This window comes from Dipodomys ordii, unplaced genomic scaffold (genome assembly GCF_000151885.1).
Source record: "Dipodomys ordii isolate 6190 unplaced genomic scaffold, Dord_2.0 Scaffold114, whole genome shotgun sequence".
In the NCBI taxonomy this organism is placed as follows: domain Eukaryota; kingdom Metazoa; phylum Chordata; class Mammalia; order Rodentia; family Heteromyidae; genus Dipodomys; species Dipodomys ordii.
In genome coordinates this window covers 2,515,411-2,538,403 of record NW_012267330.1, presented here as the reverse complement: position 1 = coordinate 2,538,403, position 22,993 = coordinate 2,515,411, and the positions used below count along the sequence as shown (strand labels likewise).

General features: G+C 40.3%; 1 protein-coding gene across 5 annotated transcripts in view; it reads right to left on the bottom strand.

Moving 5' to 3' along the window:
* Iws1 (IWS1 homolog (S. cerevisiae)) overlaps window positions 1–22,993 on the bottom strand; it is a 44,843-nt gene that overhangs the window by 18,075 nt on the left and 3,775 nt on the right. For all 5 annotated transcript variants that reach the window (XR_001175548.1, XR_001175549.1, XM_013028852.1 and 2 more), the window contains exons 3-8: window positions 10,405–11,542; window positions 8,865–9,057; window positions 8,281–8,338; window positions 4,224–4,318; window positions 2,809–2,959; window positions 1,046–1,128 (exon numbers count right to left, since the gene is read on the bottom strand). Coding sequence is in view for 3 of the 5 variants with exons in the window: in XM_013028852.1 (XP_012884306.1) it covers window positions 1,046–1,128; window positions 2,809–2,959; window positions 4,224–4,318; window positions 8,281–8,338; window positions 8,865–9,057; window positions 10,405–11,542 (1,718 nt within the window). In the remaining 2 variants the exon portion in view is untranslated. The remainder of the gene's footprint in view (window positions 1–1,045; window positions 1,129–2,808; window positions 2,960–4,223; window positions 4,319–8,280; window positions 8,339–8,864; window positions 9,058–10,404; window positions 11,543–22,993) is intronic.

The window sequence follows — 22,993 nt, the reverse complement described above, 5'->3', positions numbered from 1 at the left end:
GCTTTTTGATTCTTACTTGGAAATAAGAGTTTCATGGACTTTTCTACCCAGGCTGGCTTTGAATTATTATCCTCAGATCTCAGCCTCTTGAGTAGCTAGGATTAGACAGGTAAGCCATCAATGCCCAGCTGTAAGCTGTTTTCTATTTATACATGTCCTAAGCCATGCTGGGTGCTCACTGATACGCTAAGGTATCTCTTCACTTGTCAAAACTAGACTGCAGCTTTATTACAAGAGAAAGCAAAGTTACTCATGAGTATGATCAAACCAATAAAGAATTACAAGGATTTAATATGCAAGGCATCATTACAAATTGATCAATGATTGTGACACAGAGTGATACATGTCTGAAGACAGTATGTGCTTCACAGCAGAGGTGGGCAACCTCTTTTTCAACTAAGGATCATGTGGACTTTTGTAAATGACTGTGGGTCTTACATGAACCTTGGGCTGGATGTTCCTCAACCCTGTGTAGCACACTTATTTTTTATCAATCACATCAGGAAAACAGGTGCAGTTCTACCAGACCCCAAATGTCTATAAAGAATAAAACTAAGCCAGGCGCTGGTGGCTCATGCCTGTAATCCTAGCTACTCAGGAGGCTGAGATCTGAAGATCGAAGTTCAAAGCCAGCCTGGGCAGGAAAGTCTGTGAGATTCGTATCTCCAATGAGCCATCAGAAAACTGGAAGTGATGCTGTGGTTCAAAGTGGTAGAGTGCTAGCTTTAAGCAAAAGAACTCAGGAACAGCGCCCAGGCCCAGAGTTCAAGCCCCAGGCCCAACCAATCAACCAACCAACAAACAAAAACTAAACAAACAAACAAAAGCTAGTAGTTTTCAAAATTTCCTTTCAACAGTATCAGATTTCTATTTGTTCTGTTTATATTAAGAAAATTCTACAAAGAAAAATAATTCAGAAAATGTTACTAATTTTTTTCTGTGAAGGCTATCATTATTTAATTTTCCTAAAATATCAGTATATAGGATGAAAATCATTCCAATGAAAGGAAACATATTTTTTAAAAAAAAACAACAAAACACTTACTTCTTAAGGTGCATAACCACAGTAGGCAATAAAGTTAGTTTCTTCAGTGCTGGTTTTTTTTGATTATTTAACTGTCTGTCTTCCTAATCACAAAAAAGATTTAAAACATAAAGCAGTTATTAACTATGAATTGTAGCTAATATAATTAAAAACTTTTAAAATAAAGCAGTAGCTTCTCAAAGAAATTATCATTTTTCTTACAAGGAAGGAATTTAGTATAACACAACACCTATCTCTGCATTGTCTGTCAGTCAAACCTATTAGAAGTTACTTTTAACAATGGCAAGTTGAGAGGCACAATTTTAATCTAAAATATTGGCATAACTAAAGTTTTCAAAAGTTCACTCAAAGGAAAAATTATAGCTCGGAAATTTTTGTTTATTCTCAGAGTAATCTTCCAGGCTTAAAAGTTGTGTTATATATTACCAAAGAAGAGTTTCAATTTTACTTAGCTAATAGAAATTATTTATTGTGAAAAAAATTATAAAGTTCTTCAAATATAGAATATACATGTTACTGTGCCCAGGTCACAAGCTTAAGCCCCATGACTGACATTCCCCCCCCCAAAAGAGAATATACTTGTCATGTACATTTTAATACTCGAACATACAGGGCCACTTTTATTTTAGCTAGATCTTTCAACCTTTGAGTTGTCTGGAAATAAATCTCAGGCAGATTACAAGTCCATTAATATGTGAGCAAATGTTTGAAAGATCAAGAACCTGATTTGCGACTTATAATTTAACCAATTTTTATAATTTGACAGAGTTTGCTTTTTTTTTTGTCAGTTGTGGGGCTTGAACTCAGGACCGGGGTGCTGACACTGAGCTCTTTCTCTCAAGGCTAGCACTCTACTACTTTGAGCCACAATGCTACTTTGTTTTCTGGTAGTTAATTTAAGATAAGAGTCTCACGTACTTTCTTGCCCTGGCTGGCATAGAATCGTGATTCTCTGATCTCAGCCTCTGGAGTAGATAGGATTATAGGCATGAGCAAGCAGTGCCTGGATAATATTTTTTTTAGTGCAATGAGTTAGCTGTAGTCTCTTGGTCAGGATAAGAGAATGACACACAATTCTACAACCCTTTTTATATAGGAACAAACATAAAACTAGCAAAGCCATGTACCTAAAATTGTTTATTTTAGCCCAGTATGGTGGCACATGCCTTCAATACTAGCTACATCAAAGGTGGAGGTGGGGGATAATAGTCCAAGTCCTACACAAAAGTAGGAGCCCAAAAACAAAACTAAAAGCAAAAGGACTAAGAGAGTCCTTATTTAGCAAGCAGAAGAACCTGAATTCAAATCCCAGCACCACCAAAAAAGATCATTTTACTTAAAGTCTTTTCACTTTTTTCCTAAACCTATGATTAAACTTTTAAGACATTAAATTAATTTCATGCTGGGGCTGGGAAGGTGGCTCAGTGGTAGAGCGCTTGCCTTGCATGCATGAGGCCCTGGGTTCGATTCCTCAACACCACATAAGTAAAAAGAAAAAAGCCGGAAGTGGCGCTGTGGCTCAAGTGGTAGAGCACTAGCCTTGTGCTAAAGAGCTGAGGGACAGTGCCCAGGCCCAGAGTTCAGGCACCACGACCGGACACCCCCCCCAAAAAAAAATTATTTCATGCTTAAAATATGGAGCAGTAAATACTTTATTAAAAAAAGAAAATATCTTCAAGGTAGTTTACGGTTTTGGTTTTTTTTAAGCCACTCAATCAATTTGGTGAGGAAAAGAAGAAGGAGCCTAAAAGTAACCACCTCACCTCAGCAGCTTCATTCATCTTGACAATCATGGCACTCACAACATCATCTGCATCACTAATAAAGGTGCCACCGTCACGATTACGCCTGCGCTTGCCACTCATACTTTTTTTCCGCTGCAGCATCATCTCAAAATCTGACAGAAAGTCCATGCTAACCAGGAACAAAAGCATCAAATGAAAACAAGTGCTTTTCATTATTTACTTTTATTACAATTAACATCAACTTGCTAAATTCTAACTCAACGAAGTGGTACTTTTTTAAAGTACAAATGCTTTGACTCTACTATGAAACAAACAGCGGTTCCTCTTCCAACTCCTATTCTAAGTCAAATATTCGTCATTAAAGGCTCTAAAATTTCATGTGCTACATTGTTACCTGCACTATCAGCTTCAGAAGAAGCACTTGGAGGTTCTCACTTAAGGCCTCACTCAGTTTTAGTTGTACTGCCTTTTGGGGACTAGGAGAGTATTATTTGAATGTTTTTGTCGTATATTATATGAAGATATAACCTGTTTTTAATAATAGGAAGCATAACTTAAATCAGTTTGACTGAGCTCAAGACAGCATACTGGTTTCCTAACAGCCTCAGACCTTTACAGCTTTCATCAGAATGACCATACTTTAAAAAGCTAGGGACGTGCCCTCAGCAAGCACGAGTTCAAAGCTCAGTTTGCAAAAAATAAGAGTTGAAGTAATATACATGCCATCTGCAATCCCAGCACCAGAGACTAAGGCAGGAAGGTCATGAGTTCTAGGCCAACATGGGCTACAAAGAGGCCATGTCTAAGAAAAAGAATCGACTCACTTCCTACTACTACTCATATCAATTCAAAATTCAAATTTCCAAAAGTACTGCCTAACTCATTTAGCATTCATCTTAATTCTTGTATATCACTAGGAATTAAGGCATTATCAATACAACTGTAACTAGTAACTAATCATTCTATGCTTGTATGGTCCTTCTTAAGGCATTAAGACTTTTCTGGACACAGTTCTCAACTATCTTAAGAAAAATGAGTGAAATACAATTACACAGTACATCACTGATAAACCTTTAGAATCATTATCCTCCATCTCCCAATGTAAGCTTTTGATTCAAACAAAAATTAGGTTATTTTCACAAGTTTAAATGGTGCCATAACTTAAAAGTCTGTTATTATATAGACATATTACCACAAATTAAGACAACCTAAGCACAAGTAACAGGAAAATGACAGCAAATAATTCACTGACAGTGATGTATACAGAGAAGGTGAAAGCAAAAATACAGGAACAGGCTTCTTTATAAACTTAGGAGCCAAAATGAAAAGCAAGTCTCTGCCTTCACTTTTTAGTTCCCTTTAAAATTCCTTGAAAGGAGAGAAGGAAAGAAGGAAAGAAGATAGGAGGGGGAGAGGGAGAGAAGACCACTTACTGTTTTCCTCTTTTTATGTTATCATCAGAATCAGAGTCTTCTTCTTTTACCTGTGTTTCACCTTTTTCTTCTTCTAAATCTTCTTGGTTAAAACCCTAAAGGCACAGTGAATTAGTCAAAGTTATCACAATCTCCTTACAGATTTACTTCTGTATAATTCCCTTTTGGTATTTTTTAAGTAATATAGCCACAAAAACTACACATTTCTTCCAGAAATAGTATACATTTGTATGAGCACCTTTACATATACAAAAGATTATAATATTTTTCCATACAAAATATATATTGAACACTATCCAAATGGCAGCAGTGGATAGAAGACATTGGTCTGCACTTTCCAAGTTTCATAACTCCAATCTCTATTAACATAGTTATTTTTCAAGGCTTCACCTTCATATAGCTATAAACAACTACATATAGCTATAGCTGTAATTTGTTTACACATTTGCCTACTGATACTGTTATGTGTATTTAAATTTTTGAGACTGGCCGAATTTTCTTCTATAGATTATCCCAATTGTTTTTTGTGTCATATCTGGGTGCAAGGGCATGAACCTATCATCCCAGGCGATATGAAATAGCAGGTAGATGACAGGCTCAAGTGGTAGAGTACCAGCCTAGCAAGTATGAGGCCTGCTTCAAACCCTACTCTTGCCAAGAAAAAACAAAACATACACCTGGCAAACAAACATCAGCATAAAAAAACTCAAAAGCGTACAATTACAGCTTTGTAAAGCTTCTGTAACAGAGGGCTAATTTTCTGAATTTTTAATTTCTTTTTTTGTGTCTGTTCCAGTACTGGAGCTTTAACTCAGGAACTAGAAACTACCCCCTTTTTGCTTAAGGCTACCACTGTACCATTTGAGCCACAGCTCTACTTCTGGCTTTTTTGGTAGTTAATCAGTGATAGGTTTCACTGACTTTTCCTATCCAGGCTAGTTTCAAAATGCAACCCTCAGATCTCAGTCTCTTGAGTAGTTAGGATTACAGGCATGACCCATCAGTGTCCAGCTAAGCTTATTGATATATATATGTATTTTTTGGTTCGGTCATGAGGCCTGAACTCTGGGCCTAGGCGCTGTCCCTCAGCTCTTCAGCTCAAGGCTAGTGCTCTACCACTTGAGCCACAGCGCCACTTCTGGCTTTTTCTGCTTATGTAGTGCTGAGGAATCAAACACAGGGCCTCATGCATGCTAGGCAAGCGCTCTACCGATGAGCCACCTTTCCAACTCTTGAGCTACTTTTCACTGCTTATTAAAAAGCTAATAAACTGAAATGTCTTTATTATGCCACACTGAGATGTCTTTATTTATTTTTTGCCAGTCCTGGGGCTTGAACTCAGGGCTTGGGCACTGTCCTGAGCTTTTTTTGGCTCAAGAATAGCACTCTACCACTTGAGCCACAGCACCTCTTCCAGCTTTTATGTGGTACTGAGGAATCGAACCCAGGGCTTCATGCATGCTAGGCAAGTACTCTACCACTAAGCCACATTCCCAACCCTGAGATGTCTTTTGTTTTTTGGTCACAAAGAGGCCTTCTGAACAATTTACCATTTTCCCTTGAACTAACACTAAAACAAGTTTATGTTTGCTCTCCAAGATAGATAATTTTATACTATAGTGCTTACTTGTGTATGACCTTTTTGACACTGTCCAAAGCCTCTGGCACATGTTTGCAGGTGGGGGGAGAGGGGGTGTACACACATCAGTACTGAAGCTTGAACTCTGGCTTTGTGCTGGTTTAGGACCTTGTATTCTGGCTCTACTTTTCCAATCACAGCTAACACTCTACCACTTGAGCCTAATCTCCTAATATCTAGTTCCTTCAATGAATTCCTTTTTTTCCTTTCATTTATATTAAACTCTAAAATCATCTACTCTATTTTAACTTACTGCATTTTACTAATCTACTTAAGTATAGATTTCTATTAATCCTCGCAATTTGTGTAATGCATAGCTTTCATGAATCATTTCTGCCTATATTGCCTCTGCTTTATTTGTATTTTTCACCTTTCTCTGGTACATCAGTGTTCATATTAACTTTTCTCATGTACAATCATCTATTTATTATTTCATTTTCTATAAGGATTTCTTCCTAGCTGGTCGCTGGTGGCTCATGCCTGTAATCCTAGCTACTCAGGAGGCTGAGATCTGAGGATCAAGGTCCAAAGCCAGCCTGGGCAGGAAAGTCCGTGAGAGTCTTATCTCCAATAAAAACTACTACTAGGAAGTGGCGCTGTGGCTCACGCAGTAGAGCGCTCGCCTTGAGCTGAAGAACACATAAATAAAGAATATCTTCCTGCTTCAATTTCCTTATCTTCCAGTTTACCAATTTTCTTTACAAAAAAGGTTTCTTCAGTATCCCTTTTGTGGTAATGAGGATTGAATTCCAGGACATCAAGAGCTTTACCACTTGAGCCATTCCCCTAAGCCCTCCCTAACTTTTCCCAAGCTCATCTCAAATAATATCCTGTCTCTGCCTTCCAAGAAGTTAGAAGACCAGTGTACTGTATTAGTAAAGTTTTACAGTTCTGAAATATCTACTTGGTACTTTGCCAAGTCTGTCTTGTCCCTTAAAACATTTTTGGCTCTGATGAATTCTTTTCATCTATCTGAATGCACATCTTAAAGGCATTGTTTAGAGCTCCCAAGTCTGTTTTTATTGTCCTTTGTTACTATCGCTCCCTTATATACTGAACATATTAAAAACAAACCATATCCAGATTTGAGTATAAGGTTGTATAGTCTAAAACATAATTTAAAAGTGACCTAAAATCTAAACGAAAATATTTTATTTTTCTGTCAGTCCTGGAGCTTGAACTCAGGGCCTGAGCTCTATTGCTCAAGGCTAACACTCTACCACTTGTGCCACAGCACTACTTCTGCCTTTTTCTGTTGATATGGTACTGAGGAATAGAACCCAGGGCTTCATGCATGCTAGGCAAGCACTCTACCACTAAGCCACATTCCCAGCCCAGCATAAATACTTTATTTCCAAAGTCATCTTAATTCTATGGTGCTACTTTTTGGAGTGCTAATCCAAGGTATGGAGTTTTCACGGTCTCCTGACTTCAGCAGACCTTAAACTTCAAATTTTATCTCCAAGCAAGCTTTGAGGCTATAAAAAATATAAGCAGCCTCTTGGCCTGATAAACAAAGTCTCACACAAAAAAAAGCAGATCTAAATGCTGGGTTACCACATTAGATTTGTTTTCTGGCTTAGTTACTTTTTTCTTTTCCTTTTTTTTTTTTTATCTTGAGGCTTCAACTCTGGGCCTGAGCACTGTCCTTGAGATCTTCAGTTCAAGGCTAGCACTCTACCACTTGAGCCACAGTGCCACTTCCAGTTTTCTGGTGGTTAACTGGAAATAAGAGACTCATGGACTTTCTTGCCACAAATCTCAGCCTCTTGAGTAGCTAGGATTACAGGCGTGAGCCATTGGTGCCTAGCCTGGCTTAGTTATTTCTTGCTACCTTGTTCCTTAGTTGATAGGCATGTTTCCAAATGCATTATTTTTTTCTTTGAGTTTGAACTCAGGGCCTTGTGCTAGCTTGGCTGGTTTGCGCAGCTAGCCTTCTACCACTGGAACTATGCTTCCAACTCTACTTTTTGCTGATTCCTTTGGAGATGAAATCTTATGGACTTGTCTGCCTGGGTTGGCCTCAAACCCAATCTTTCAGATCTAGGCCTCCTGAATATCTACAATTAAGCCACTAACACTGGGCTTACAAATGCTTTTTAGCTGTCCACAGCAGAAGGGTCAGTCGTGGTTAACTAGACATCCATTTCTAATGTTGGAAATTCCACAATTACTGCATGTCTCTACTTTAGTATAGAACCTTTTGTTGTCTCTTAATATGTTCCTTCATCTCATCAATTCATTTCTTCTTGTTACTTTCATTTTATGCCTTTGTATGCCCTTTTATTTTCGAAATTTTTAGTATAGATTTTGCTCCAAAATACATTATAATTATTTATTCCTCCTTTTTGGTATCACTAATCAGAGAACTGAAGCCATAAAAACAAAATAAAATATTCTCATTTCCATTATACTTACTGTAAATTCTTCTTCTTCTTCATCACCAGACTCTCCAAATATGTCTGCAATAAGATTTCTAGAAAAACATACACATGTGCACACATTTATTTGCTTTCTTCCCATATGCATATCTTTTTTAAAAAGGACATAATTTATGCTTGATAAAATGTGCAGCTCTGAAGTGTCCGGTTCAATGCATGTTCATGTAACTAGCACCATAATTAAGATGTAGAACAATCCCACCCTCTTAGAAAGTTTCTTTATTGCTCTAATCAGTCCTCCAACATCAGCATCCTAGAAGCAACTGTTATTGACTCCCAGAACTAGAAGTTAACTATAAGTTAACTGCGTAGAAATGGAATAATATAGCATGCCTTATTTGCTTCCTTCTCAAAATATTATTTTTAAGATCTATCCATGTTGTACAATCTGTAGCAGTTCAAATTAAAATTCTAAATGCCCCAAATCATATAAATAGGCAGGTAAAGTGTCATATATGCCTCACCAAGAAAACCTAAAACAAGTTTAAAAAAATCTAAAAGCCTCTCCACTATCTAGTAGGAACCTTGGAAAAGTCACATTATACTATTACTATTACTTACTCTTCTTCATTGCCAGACTCACTATCACTCCCAAATAGATCCTTTTCTTCATTTTTCTTATCAGATAATTCTTTCCCTACTTCCTCTTCACTGTCAGATGCTACAGTCTTCTCTCTTTTGCTTGACTTGTCTGACATAACATCGCTGTCAGAGTCATCAGCATCAGAGACAACACGACTCTTCTTTGCTGATGCTGTAAAAGAAAATCATCTTCTTACTTCATCATAGCTATATGATAAAGCTCAACAGGTGCTTTAAAATGCCACTAACTGGAATAAAAGAAACCAAAGAACCACCCCTAACATATAATTCAGAATTAAAGGAACAATTTTTAAAAACTAGCTCAGTGGTAGACTGGGACTTGCCTAACATGCATGATGCCCTAGGTTCCATTTTCAGCACTAGAAACAAACAATCTAAAAGGCTGAGACATCCTTCACATTATCTTATTTTGCTTACGAAAAAGTGACCTAAAGACAAAAGAAATCATCAATATAAAGTGGACACCAAAAGCCACCCGTCCTTCAGGGGATGGAGAAAAGTAGTTTAGCCTAATGGGCAGACTTGTCATCCTTCCCATGCTGCTCAGTACCAAAACTAAACAGGACTGGATACTTCTTTTATTTTGTCAGTCATGGGGCTTGAACTCTGAGTCTGGGCGCTGTCCCTCAGCTCTTCAGCTCAAGGCAAGCACTCTACCACTTGAGCCACAGCGCCACTTCCAGTCTTCTGGTGGTTAATTGGAGTTAAGAGTTTCACATACTTTTCTGCCCTGGCTGGCTTTGAACTATGATCCTCAGATCTCAGTCTACTGTGTAGCTAGGATTACAGGCATGAACCACAGGTTCACTGGCTGGATGCTACTTTTAAGGAATAGTCTCCATGTTATTTGTTGTTGCTAGACAGTTAAAAAATTTCTTATCTTCTTGACAAAATGGCAATACAAGCAGGACTCCTCTTCTGTTCTATTATATTGAACAGCTTATAAGGAATATGTCTTTTGTACAATAGGTAAGTTTAATAAAAGTCATTTGATAAATATTACTACCTGTAAAAATGGGGTACAAGGTAGTAAAGACTTGTATCATCTGCAGAGCCGTGGAGTATGTCAACAGAACCTCCCCAAACCTGCCTGTATGTGGGTATATGACAATATTTGACATATGAAGCAAAGTAACTGGGGAATTTCAGTTTCTGCTTGGATGGGATCTAGTGAAACAGCCATCTCAAAGAACCTTACTAACTCTGGAATCAGTCAAGGGTTTTGAGGTTGAAACATTACCCTTCCCCCAAAAAGAGAATCTTTTATACCTCTATTGATTTCTAGTCTAACCTACTCAAGCAAGATAGCTGGAAATCAGTATGTGCTGCTAGAACAAATCAAAGAAAATGTAATTAAAGCTCAGCTAATGATAACCAGAGAAAAAGAATGTCTCTATTTTAGGATATCCATTGAATAACAAGGACTGATCAAACAGAAAAGGACACACTGTTCCAGTCATAACAATAAGGAAGGCTTCAGGCCAAAATAATTCCTTACACGCTTTCTCTTCATCCTCACTATCAGAAAGTACAGCAGCTTTTCGTTTTGCTACTTTCTCCTCTTCTCCCTCTTTTTCTTCATCATCACTGTTTTGCTTCTTGGGTTCTTCTTCCTCACTGTCAGAGCTATGAAATCTTTTTCTGTCTGTATGGCTATCTGAATGAAAGGAATTGTTCTGCATTTCGGTTCCCTCTTCCTTATTCTCCCCTTCACTGTCATCATCGGATCCTGGCTTCTGCTGGTGTTTTGAGGCATCCTCAACCTCTGAGTCACTAGCAGGACCTTTCTGAGGCTCCTCACTCTCGGAGTCACTGACTCGGGGTTTGGGGAGCTCCTCAATCTCAGAGTCACTGGCTTGATGCCTTGGGGGGCCCTCACTTTCCGAGTCACTAATTCGGGGTTTGGGGAGCTCTTCATTCTCTGAATCACTGGCCTGTTGCCTTGGGGGATCCTCACTTTCTGAGTCACTAATTCGGGGTTTGGGGAGCTCTTCATTCTCTGAGTCACTGGCCTGAGGCCTTGGGGGGTCCTCATTTTCTGAGTCACTGATGCGGGACTTGGGGAGCTCCTCATTTTCGGAGTCACTGGCCTGATGCTTTGGGGGATCTTCACTTTCTGAGTCACTGATCCGAGGTTTCGGAAGCTCCTCACTTTCTGAATCACTCGTCTGAGGTTTGGGGGGCTCCTCATTTTCTGAATCACTGGCTTGGGGTTTGAGGGGTTCTTCACTCTCAGAGTCACTGACTTGAGGTTTTAGAGCATCCTCAGTTTCAGAGTCACTGGCAGGACTCTTCTGGAGTTCTTCTATCTCAGAATCACTGGCAACATGCTTTTGAACATCTTCGTTTTCAGAGTCACTTGCATGCCCATTTAGAAGCTCGTTTTCAGAATCACTCCCAGGTAACTTCTGGGGCTCCTCACTCTCAGAGTCACTCCCATGCTGATGGACATCCTCGTTTTCAGAGTCACTTGCAGGAGGCTCTGCTCGCTCCTCAGATTCGGAGTCACTGTCTTTGGGCCTGTGCAGCCCCTCACTCTCAGAATCACTAGCATTAAGATTTGAAGTCTCATCATTCTCAGAGTCTGTCACGTGGTGTCTTTTCGTCAGGCCATCTTCTCCATCACTAGGCTCATTCTGAAAGAATAAGGAAATTAGTAACATACAAAAACTTCAGTAATGTACTTTAAAATTTTTTCAACAATTCTTTTGTTTTTTTTTTTTGGCCAGTCATGGGTCTTGAACTCTGGGCCTGGGCGCTGTCCCTCAGCACTTCAGCTCAAGGCTAGCGCTCTACCACTTGAGCCATAGCACCACTTCTGGTTTTCTGGCAGTTTATTGGAGATAAAAGTCTCACAGACTTTCCTGCCAGGGCTTGCTTTGAACCGTGAGCCTCAAATCTCAGCGTCCTGAGTAGCTAGGATTACAGGCATGAAGTCACCAGCACCCAGCTCAACAATTCTTTAAATGGATAAATGTGTGCACTTAATGTAGAATTCTTACTCTCCTGAAGGAGAAAGACAACAAAAAAAATAAAATAGAAAAGCATACACCTAAGGCCAGATTTTAAAGAAATGTCTTACTTCCTTATATAATTCTAGTTCTCCAAAACCTATATTCCAAAGAAAAACAAGTATGTAATCAAGTTCCTTTACAAATGTCTCCTCTTGGGTTTTATAAAGTTGAAATCAAAAGAAAAAATTATAAAACTTAGTTTTAAATAACATACAGCATCCCAGGAAAATCTAAACAAAGAAGAGAATTTAGACAACCATCTCCTAAGTATTAACTTTCCTAAGTCCCTCAGTACCACACTTGGGTCTCTCTTGTTGGATCATTCCTTCTCAACAGTACTTCTCATGGTTTAAAAAAAAGAGAGAGAGAGAGAGAGATTTTAACCAGATGTGCTGGCAAACACTTGTAATCTCAGAAGAGGCAGGAAGAAGATAAAGTTTGAGACCAGACTGAGCTATATAGTAAGATCCTGTTACAGAAAAAGAGGGAGAAAGGGAAGGGGAGAGGGAGAGAGAAGGGAAGAGGAGTTAGTCTGAAGTAGTCATAGTCTAGCATCAAATAATTCTAAAAGAGAAGGGAGAACAGACTAATTTAATTAAACTGATATACAATGTAACTTGAAATAACTACCTTAAAAACATGCTCAAAGATACAAACTCGATATACACATATAAAAATGCTGAGAAATATTACAAAACGAAACAAATCAAAATATCCCAAGTATTTTAGCACTAAGAACACTACAATCTCAGCTTTCAATAATATTCTGATTTGAAAAGTGAAAGTAAGGCTGCATGCCAGTGGCTCAAACATGTAATCCTAGTTACTAAAGAGGCTGAGATCTGAAGATCAAAGTTCAAAGCCAACCTAGGCAGGAAAGTCCATATGACTCTTTTTTTTTTTTTTTGTCGGTTGTGGGGCTTGAACTCTGGGCCTGAGTGTTGTCCCTCAGCTCTTCAGCTCAAGGCGAGCGCTCTACCAATTGAGCTATAGCGCCACTTCCGGTTTTCTGGTGGTTTATTGGAGATAGGAGTCTCACGGTCTTCTGCCAGGGCTGGCTTTGAACCGTGATCCTCAGATCTCAGCCTCCTGAGTAGCTAGGATTACAGGCGTGAGCCACCAGCGCCCGGCTTCCATATGACTCTTATCTCCATTAATCACCATAAAGTCAGAAGTGGAGTTATGGCTCAAATGGCAGAGTACTAGCCTTAAGGGGGCGGGGGGGGAGGACAGCCCAGGGACAGCATCCAGGTCCTGAGCTTCAGTCCCAAGATTGGTAACAAAAAAAGTAAAAGTAAGCAGGGCATGGTAGGTATCATGGTGCTGCAATCCCAGAGCACTAGAGACTGAAGCAAGACTGCAAGAGAGGCCAATCCAGGCAAGAGTTAACAAGACCCCATCTTAATCAACAAGACAAGTGCGGTGGTACAGCTATACAGGACAGGTAGACAGATGGACAGTCTTGAAGCTAGCCCAATACTACAAGACCTTACTGAAAAATTACTAATGCAAACTTAGCAGTACTGCTAAATAAACATTTCTGAGTGTTCCATCTTCCAAGTCTACTGGGCTATATCATATAGTTATGTTAGAATATGACAATAACTACAAGATCTGGCCACAGATCTATTTTCTTTTTTTTATGTCGGTTGTGGGCCTGAACTCTGGGCCTGGGTGCTGTCCCTCAGCTCTTCAGCTCAAGGCTAGCACTCTACCACTTGAGCCACAGTGCCACTTCCTGCTTCTGCTTATGTGGTGCTGAGGAATTGAACCCAGGGCCTCATGCACACAAGGCAAGCACTCTACCACTGAGCCACCTTCCCAGCCTTACAGATCTATTTTCAAGGAGCAAAGACTCTAATGATAAATAGCAGGAAGTTGTTTTCAGAAAACTGACATTCAACTTACCCTAGGCTCATTTAAAGAAGGTTAACTAAGTACACAGCATTTACTCAATTATAAAATAAGCAAGCCTAGAAAGCTAGTCTTAAATGTCCATATTGTATTACCACAACAGCACATCATTGACAAGAAACTCCAATTCCTAAATATAAAAATAAAATAAAACATGTTCAGGAAATTTTCAAAGAGGATAATCTTTTCAAAATTCCCAAAGGCATTTTTCTCACTGGGCACTCCGCATCACTCACTTTTTGTGGCATATCAGTGTAAATGGCACTATAGGGAGAGCACAGAATCTTTTTTTTTTTTTTTTTGGGGGGGGGGTCCAGTCGTGGGGCCTGAACTCTGGGCTTGGGCTCTGTCCCTCAGCTCTTCAGCTCAAGGCTACTGCTCTACCACTTGAGCCACAGCACTACTTCCGGCTTTTTTCTTTTTGCTTATGTGGTGCTGAGGAATTGAACCCAGGGCCTCATGCATGCAAGGCAAGCGCTCTACCATTGAGCCACCTTCCCAGCCCATGAGCATAGAATCTTGTAATTATTATATAGTACTCCAAACACTGTTTCAAATTAATTTCAGTCACCATTCCCAATTTAAAAGAATATAGGTAAAAATTTTTATTTAGAACTTCGCTCTACAAAGGCAAACATTTTTGTTTTCATCACTAAAATATTTCTAGAGCTCAGAATAGTCAGCAGAACATACTATTCACAGCATTTTTTGAATAATCAAAGAGTTAAGTGAGGATAACATAAAGCAGATAATAAATTATGCAACAAGTATTTATTTAGTGTCTGCAATTTACAAGGTACTAGCAATCAATGGCCAGATTGTTTCAGTGGCTGGCCCTTGGAAGCCAAGGTTTAATGAGCCACCCAAACATACCACTAACTACACATTAGTATGATATGCACTAGTGTATTTTTAAAACCTTTCACAGGAAATTGATCTATGTGAAACTGAGCTGCAAAGATGTATAGACAGCAAGTATTTGTTCATTTAAGTGTGTGATGACTGAATAAAGAAGTTAACTAGGGGGCTGGGAAGGTGGCTCAGCAGTAGAGCGCTTGCCTTGCATGCATGAGGCCCTGGGTTCGATTCCTCAGCACCACATAAGCAAAAAGAAAAAAGCTGGAAGTGGCGCTGTGGTTCAAGTGTTAGAGCACTAGCCTTGAGCTGAAGGGCTGAGGGACAGTGCCCAGGCCCAGAGTTCAGGCCCCACGACCGGACCCACCCCCCCAAAAAAAAGTTAACTAGAATGGGGGACAGTAGGCTACAGAAACCAAGAGGCAAAGGAGAATATGAAAGTGCTTTTGAAATGCTTTCCATGACATACTCATCATATAACTTTTTTATTATTTTTATGCAGTTGTACAGAGGTTATAATCCCATAAGTCACATAACTCTTATAATCATATTCACGTTTGACTAAGTTTATTTTAGCTGAAAACAGGAATTATTTCTGCCTACATCCAGAAGAAAGAACCATGTTCTCAAAATCCAAATACGATGAATGACAGAAAAAGTAAAAACCAAGGCAGCTCAGAGAGCTAAGTCTGTCAGAAATATGACTTTAACTCTAACTGTGCTTAAATTTCAGTGTCAAGAACCTCAACTTTAGGGCTGGGAAAGTGGCTCAGTGGTAGAGTGCTTGCCTTGCATGCATGAGATCCTGGGTTTGATTCCTCAGCACCACATAAGCAGAAAAAGCCTGAAGTGGCACTGTGGCTCAAGTGCTAGAGCATAGCCTTGAGCTGAAGAGCTGAGGGACAGGGCCGTTCAGGCCCCATGACTGGCAAAAAAAAAGAACCTCAACTTTAAATTCCTGAAAGAAATTATCTATTTGATCTATTTGTTACAGGCAGAGCATAGTCAACAGGGAACCATTCCCAAAAGAGGAATGCTACAAACTGTCAGTCATCCCCAAACACCTCTTCTGTCTTCTACCCCTGGATCTCAGGACACATGCAAAACAAACAACTATTGAGGGAATTACATATGATAATGATTGTTTAATGAATTTCCATCAATATTAAGGAGCTTCTGAAAAACCTGTATATTCTTTTATTATGTGTAACATGTTGAGGAATGGAAATAAAAAGTAACGAAAGTCATACTCAAGCCAGGTGAGAGGAAGAGATGAGATGAGGCTTGTGGTTTGTGAACAGCCTAGACAAAGGAATTTCATGAGACTCCATCCTAACCAATGACTATGTACAGAGGTGTGAGCCTATCCCCAGCAATCCCCACAATCTAGTCTTCCAAGAGAAAAAAGTGAGACTCTATACTTTGATAATGAAGGCAAAAAAGGTGGGAGGTGTGGCTTAAGTGGAAGAATACCTTGTCTAGCAAGCTCAAGACCCTGAGTTCAAGTCCTAGAATCACAAAAAAGAAAAAAAAAGTGTTAGTCAATAGAATAAAAAATTTAGATGTAACACCACAGAATTTAGATCTATTAGGAATTAGATATATTAGTGACTACTAATGGCTCACACTGGCATTCTAGCTACTCTGGAAGCTGAAATATGAGGACTGCAGTTCAAAGCCAGCAAGAAAGTTTGTAAGACTTTTATCTCCAACTAAGCACTACCAGCACCCCCAAAATAAGCCAGGTATAGAGCTGTGGCTCAAGTGGCAGAATGCTAACTATGAGCAAAAAAGGTCCACAGAGCCCAGGTCCTGCATTCAAGCCACAGGAAGAGCACCAAACAAGGGAATGGGAGGGGATTTTAAAACTCTTTTGCAGGGCTGGGAAGGTGGCTCAGTGGTAGAGTGCTTGCCTTGCATGCATGAAACCCTGTGTTAGATTCCTCAGCACCACATAAGCAAAAAGAAAAAAGTTGGAAGTGGCGCTGTGGCTCAAGTGGTAGAGCAATGGCCTTGAGCTGAAGAGCTGAGGGACAGCACTCAGGCCCAGAGCTCAGGCCCCACAACCAGACCCCCTCCCCCCCCCAAAAAAAATACTCTTGGCCAGTTGTGGGGCTTGAACTCAGGGCCTGAGCACTGTCCCTGAGCCTTTTTGTGCTCAAGGCTAGTGCTCTACCACTTGAGCCACAGCACCACTTCCAGTTTTCTGGGTGTTAACTGGATATAAGAGTCTCATGAACTTTCCTGCCTGGGCTGGCTTTGAACCAAGATCCTCAGATCTCAACCTCCTGGGTAGTTAGGATTACAGGCATGAGCCACCACACCATGCTAAAACTTTATTCTTTACTACAGCATGCACATAAAAAAATGAAACTACATACTATAGTGTCCCTTGTGTCAGAAGCTGGTTTGATCTTAGGGAATCAAAAACAAGAAGAAAAAAGCTTTTAGACAAAGCTTAAGTTTGGATAATAACAAAGGCAAATGACACATTGCTGTCCTTTCAATAAGATCAACCCTATGAGTCTTACCACCAGTCCCCACCCAAACTTCAGTGTACATAAGACTCACTTGGGGCGCTTTGGTAAAAACCATATACACTTTTGTGCTGTTTATTTGCAGGTATTAACTAGGTAGGCCCAGGGAAAGGTGCCTCTATTGCATTGCTAAGCATGAGGCCAGTGCTGCCAAAGTGTTCACACAACTTAATGTCGCTACACTCTGAAGATCATACATTTTACCACAGGCATTGAAAAAAAGATAAATTCAAAGAAATAAAAAAGAAACCCATAAGCAATGCTTAACAGAAAATGGCAGCACAAGGAACGTGCAGATGGAATCAAGCACTAGTAACAAACAGGGTGAACAAGCACAGCGACGGCAAAGAAAGTCTACTGTTTTGATGTGTTCAGTGCAATAATGTGTTCCTTATACTAACATGAACTCTTGGTGGAAAGACTGAAACAAAAGCAGACCTTCATCCTTACTGAACTCAAAGTTGATGATGAGCTAAAGGGGTTGGGGGCTGGTGCCAACTTCAACAGCAGATGTATAACTGGGCCCGCTGCATCTGGTCTATAGTCAGAAAATGAAAAAGCTAGGTTCTATTTCAAACGACTTTCTGAACAGTGTTTCGTGCTATCTGCCTGTGGAACCTGCAGAACACTCTACTTTTCTTAGTCGGTGAAATCTATAGATTTTTTAAATTTAAAAACATTCCTTTTAATAATATTTTCCACAAAGGAGAAACCAGCTGACTTAAAACCACAGTTAATTTCATGCTAAAAAAATATTAAAGTAAGCTGAGAGCTGATGGCTCATACCTGTAATCCTAGCTACTCAGGAGGCTGAGATCTGAGGATGGCAGTTCAAAGCCAGCCCAGGCAGAAAAGTCTATGAGACTCATCTCCAATTAACCACCAGAAAACCAGAAGTGGCGCTGTGGCTCAAGTGGTAGAGCACTAGCCTTGAACTGAAGAGCTGAGGGACAGCGCCTAGGGCCAGAGTTTAAGCCCCATGACCAACCAAAAAATAAAAAAACAACAAAAATAAAAACAAATAAAAACAAAAAATAACAAAAATAAAAAAAGCAAAATAACAAAAATTAGAACTGACAACTAGTTAAAATTGCCACATTCAAGGGCCACCCATTCCAAGAGCTACTCAAATGGCTCTACTCCAGCAGAGTGAGTTCTCAAAGTGCTCTACAGTAGATAAACACTCTTGGAAAACCCCCAACTGAACAAAACAGATGTAACATTAAAAATTAAGCACTAGGGCTGGAGGCATAGCACTGGCCCAGCAGGCACAAGGATCTCACCTGAGTTCAAATCCAATATTGCATCCCTTTCTCCCCTACCCCCGCCCCCACAATCACTTAAATATATAATCAAGTCTAATACCAACAATACATCTGACAAAGGCCTAATATCCAGCATACAAAGAACTCAAGAAATTAACCTCTTCCAAAGATAATAAACCAATCTCTAAATGGGCAAATGAGCTAAGGAGGGACTTCTCAGAAGAAGAGGTGATAATGGCAAAGAAACACATGAGGAAATGCTCATCATCCCTGGCCATAAAGGAAATGAAAATCAAAACAACTTGGAGATTCCATCTCACCTTATTGAGACTGGCCAACATTGTAAATTTGAGCAACAATATATGTTGGTGGGAATGTAGGGGAAAAGGATTCCTACTGCACTGTTGGTGGGAATGTAAACTAGTACAACCTCTCTAGACAACAGTCTGGAGGTTTCTCAAAAAACTAAACCTAGATCTCCCCTACGACCCATCCATATCACTACTGTATAGCTACCCAGAACATCATAAGCCAGGACACCATAAAGACCCTTGCACATCCATGTTCACTGCTGCACTACTCAAAACAGCCAAGCTATGAAAACAGCCCAGATGCCCTACAATAGATTAATGGATCAAAAAAAAAAAATGTGGTAGCCATACACAATGGAATTTTTTTTGGGGGGGGGGGGCCGGTCGTGGGGCCTGAACTCTGGGCCTGGGGACTGTCCCTCAGCTCTTCAGCTCAAGGCTAATGCTCTACCACTTGAGCCACAGCGCCACTTCCGGCTTTTTTCTTTTTGCTTATGTGGTGCTGAGGAATCGAACCCAGGGCCTCATGCATGCAAGGCAAGTGCTCTACCGCTGAGCCACCTTCCCCAGTCCCCCTACACAATGGAATTTTAAACAGCCATTAGATTATTATATCATTTGCAGGGAAATGGATAGACCTAAAACAAATCATGGCAAGGGAAGTAAGCTAAGCTCAGAAAGACAAAGGGTGCATGTTTTCTCTCATCTGCAGTACCTAGATCTAAAATACACTAGGACATGATTAATTAAATTATACAGGACTCTAGACATTCACACACAGGGAGGCCAAAAGAGAATACTTTTAGGAGAGGAACCGAAAGGCACAATGCCTATGTGCATCTCATCATATAAAATAATATTTATTGAAATATTTATTTAATGAACTCCAGGAAATGAAAACAAGTTTTTTCTTCATTGCTGTTTTTGCTTTCTTCTCTTTTTGTCTTGTTTGTTTATCTGTCTTTGGGAGGGTTAGGAGGGCAGAGAAATGAAAGGACAAAGGGTGAATGAATACAGCAGTGGTACTCAGTAGACACTATGTTGAAAAAGAATTATACAACTTGTGTGTGGGGATGGGAGGGAAAAACTGAAAAACTGGGAGAGAGTAAGGGAAGGGAGACAGTGTTCAACAAGATTGCACTCATTACCTCATTTATGTATCTGTAACCCTTCTGAGCAAACCTTTATAAAAACAATTTTAAAAAAAGAAAAAGAAAACCAAGGTAAAGATAACACTCAAAGACTTTTTTTTCTTTTGGTGCCCGTAGTAGGGCTTGAACTCAAGAGTGTGGGTACTGTCCCTGAGCTTTTTTGTCAAGGTTAGTGCTCTAGCACTTGAGCCATAGGTCCACTTCTGAATTTTTGGTGGTTAATTGGAAATAAAGAGTCTCACAGTTCATACCTGGGTTGGCTTCATACCATGATCCTCAGATCTCAGCCTCCTGAGTAGCTAGGATTATAGGCATGAGCCACCAGTACCCAACTAGGACATTACTTGTAATTTTCATTTCAGAACTGGCAGAAGGGCTTAAGTGGCAGAGCATCAAACCCCAGTAACTCAATAAATAAACAAATTTTATATGGCAAGTATTTTTTTAAATAACTATAACTATTTTTTGTAACTATCTGTGACTTAGCTTCCTTAAAGTAGTTATCTGCCCTAGTGCACCACAGAAAAAAAGATAAATGTTATATCACCCAAAGACCATCATCATGTACATTTTGTTACAAGGAATATCCTTTCTGTCTCTTTATGTAAAATTATTTTTAATAATTAAATTAAAATCTAGAGTTGCAATTTTTTTTAATGGTGAGGACTAAACCTAGGGCCGTAAGTATACCAAACACATTAAGCAAGCACTTTTCAACTAAACATCACCCATGATCCCTGAAGTTATACTTTAATAACTTATATTGCCAAGTAACACAATGTGTTATCACTAATATTTCAAAACTACACTGTTTTTATTTTTATTTTTTTTTTGTCGGTCATGGGGCTTGAACTCTGGTCCTAGGCGCTGTCCCTGCACTCTTCAACTCAAGGCGAGTAATCTACCGCTTGAGCCACAGCACCACTTCCAGTTTTCTAGTGGTTACTGGAGATAAGAGCCTCACAGGGGGGGCTGGGAAGGTGGCTCAGTGGTACAGCGCTTGCCTTGCATGCCTGAGGCCCTGGGTTCGATTCCTCAGCACCACATAAGCAAAAAGAAAAAAGCCGGAAGTGGCGCTGTGGATCAAGTGGTAGAGTGCTAGCCTTGAGCTGAAGAGCTGAGGGACAGCGCCCAGGCCCAGAGTTCAGCCCCACAACCGGACCCAAAAAAAAAGTCTCACGGGGCTGGGAAGGTGGCTCAGTTAGAGCGCTTGCCTTGCATGCCTAAGGCCCTGGGTTTGATTCCTCAGCACCACCTAAGCAAAAAGAAAAAAGCCGGAAGTGGCGCGTGGCTCAAGTGGTAGAGCGCTAGCCTTGAGCGGAAGAGCTGAGGGACAGCGCCCAGGCCCAGAGTTCAAGCCCCACGACCGAGACACAAAAAAAAAAAAGTCTCACAGACTTTCCTGCCCAAGCTGGCTTTGAACCATGATCCTCAGATCTTAGTCTTCTGAGTAGCTAGGATTACACACATGAGCCACTGGCGCCCGGCTTTACACTGTTATTCTTATGTTTGTGTTATAGCCACTCATCTTCTATATTGCTTAATGTTTACTATTTCTTTGCTTCCCACAACTCATTTGTCTTTTTCAGGTTTCTGAATCCAAGGTTTGATCTAGCTCTTCACTTAAGGGGAAATTCACAAACATAAGGGACCATATGTGGTTGTCAGTGATGGAGGAGGATGGGGTATAGGCATTTATTTTATTGAATGTATGGGGAGCCAAAATGTCAAATATCCTATTATGTACAGGCAGGCATGTACCCAAGTGCCCACAGCTGGCCTGGCAAGATCTCTTGATCAATAGGAAAGCAATAGAAGACTACTTACTCTATGTGCAGGGTGGCCCATGGACAGGACTTGGAGACTAATTCATCCACACATAGAAAAGAGTCAAGGAAAAGAACCTAAAGGACCCAATGGACATCATGGTAAAACATACTGAGTCCCTCTGGTTTTAAATGGAGGAATATGGAAAGGCTTAGTCAACTAAAAAAGATAAAAATTAAGCCCAATTGGGGCTTGTGAAACTATGACATCAGAAGTTCTGTTGACCTGCTCCCCTCTGAAACCAATGAGAAATTATTTAAAAACCAATCATTTAAGACCTCCTGGAAATGAGCCCAAGTGTAAAGAGCAAATGGAACATCTGTGAAAATTCAGTAAGTAGCTAATCTCTGGTATCTGAACCAACATCACCCTCTCCTTCAAACCTCACTGTATTACAACAACCAAAACCTCTTCCCCTTCTCCCAGTGAGAAGGCTTTCTTCCCAAGGAGAGAAGGACATCCTGGCTCAGATGCCAGCTAGAAAAACAATGGTCCATGGTGAGCACACTTCAGAGACAGGACTCTCCATCATCTTCCTAGAAGGTTTTGAACATGAAAGGTGGCTCTACCTTAAGTGCAGCCCACTGACAAAACTAGAATTCTCATCACATACATCTTTTAAGAACCTGCCAGGAGAGTGGCTGCTGCCTTTTTCCTGCCTCCCACTGAGAACTCCACTTCTACAGTTGGGGTACCATTCAGGGAGATGCTTGCCATTATTCTACCAGCAACTCCAAGCCCTGGAGAAAATGAAGGCCATAAACCAAATAGCTCCAAATCTCTTCCCAAAGAAACTGACTTTATTTGCAACCAGATTTGGAGAAACTGTAGTAGAAGGTACTTTGGAAGAGAATCAAGACACAATCTAAAATATAGGCCAGCAAGGACCAAATGAGGGACTAAAACAGTTAAGAGAAATCTGAGGTTAGAATGTTATCAGAGGAGCCAGCATTTGGTGGGATTAGATTGCAGAGCAATTCTTGCCCAAGCACAGTGTTGAAAACAAAACCACAATCAAAGCTGGGCGCCGGTGGCTCACGCCTGTAATCCTAGCTACTCAGGAGGCTGAGATCTGAGGATCGTGGTTCAAAGCCAGCCCGAGCAGAAAAGTTTGTCTCCAATAAACCGCTAGAAAACCGGAAGTGGTGCTGTGGCTCAAGCGGTAGAGCACTTGCCTTGAGCTGAAGAGCACAAGGACAGTGCCCAAGCCCGG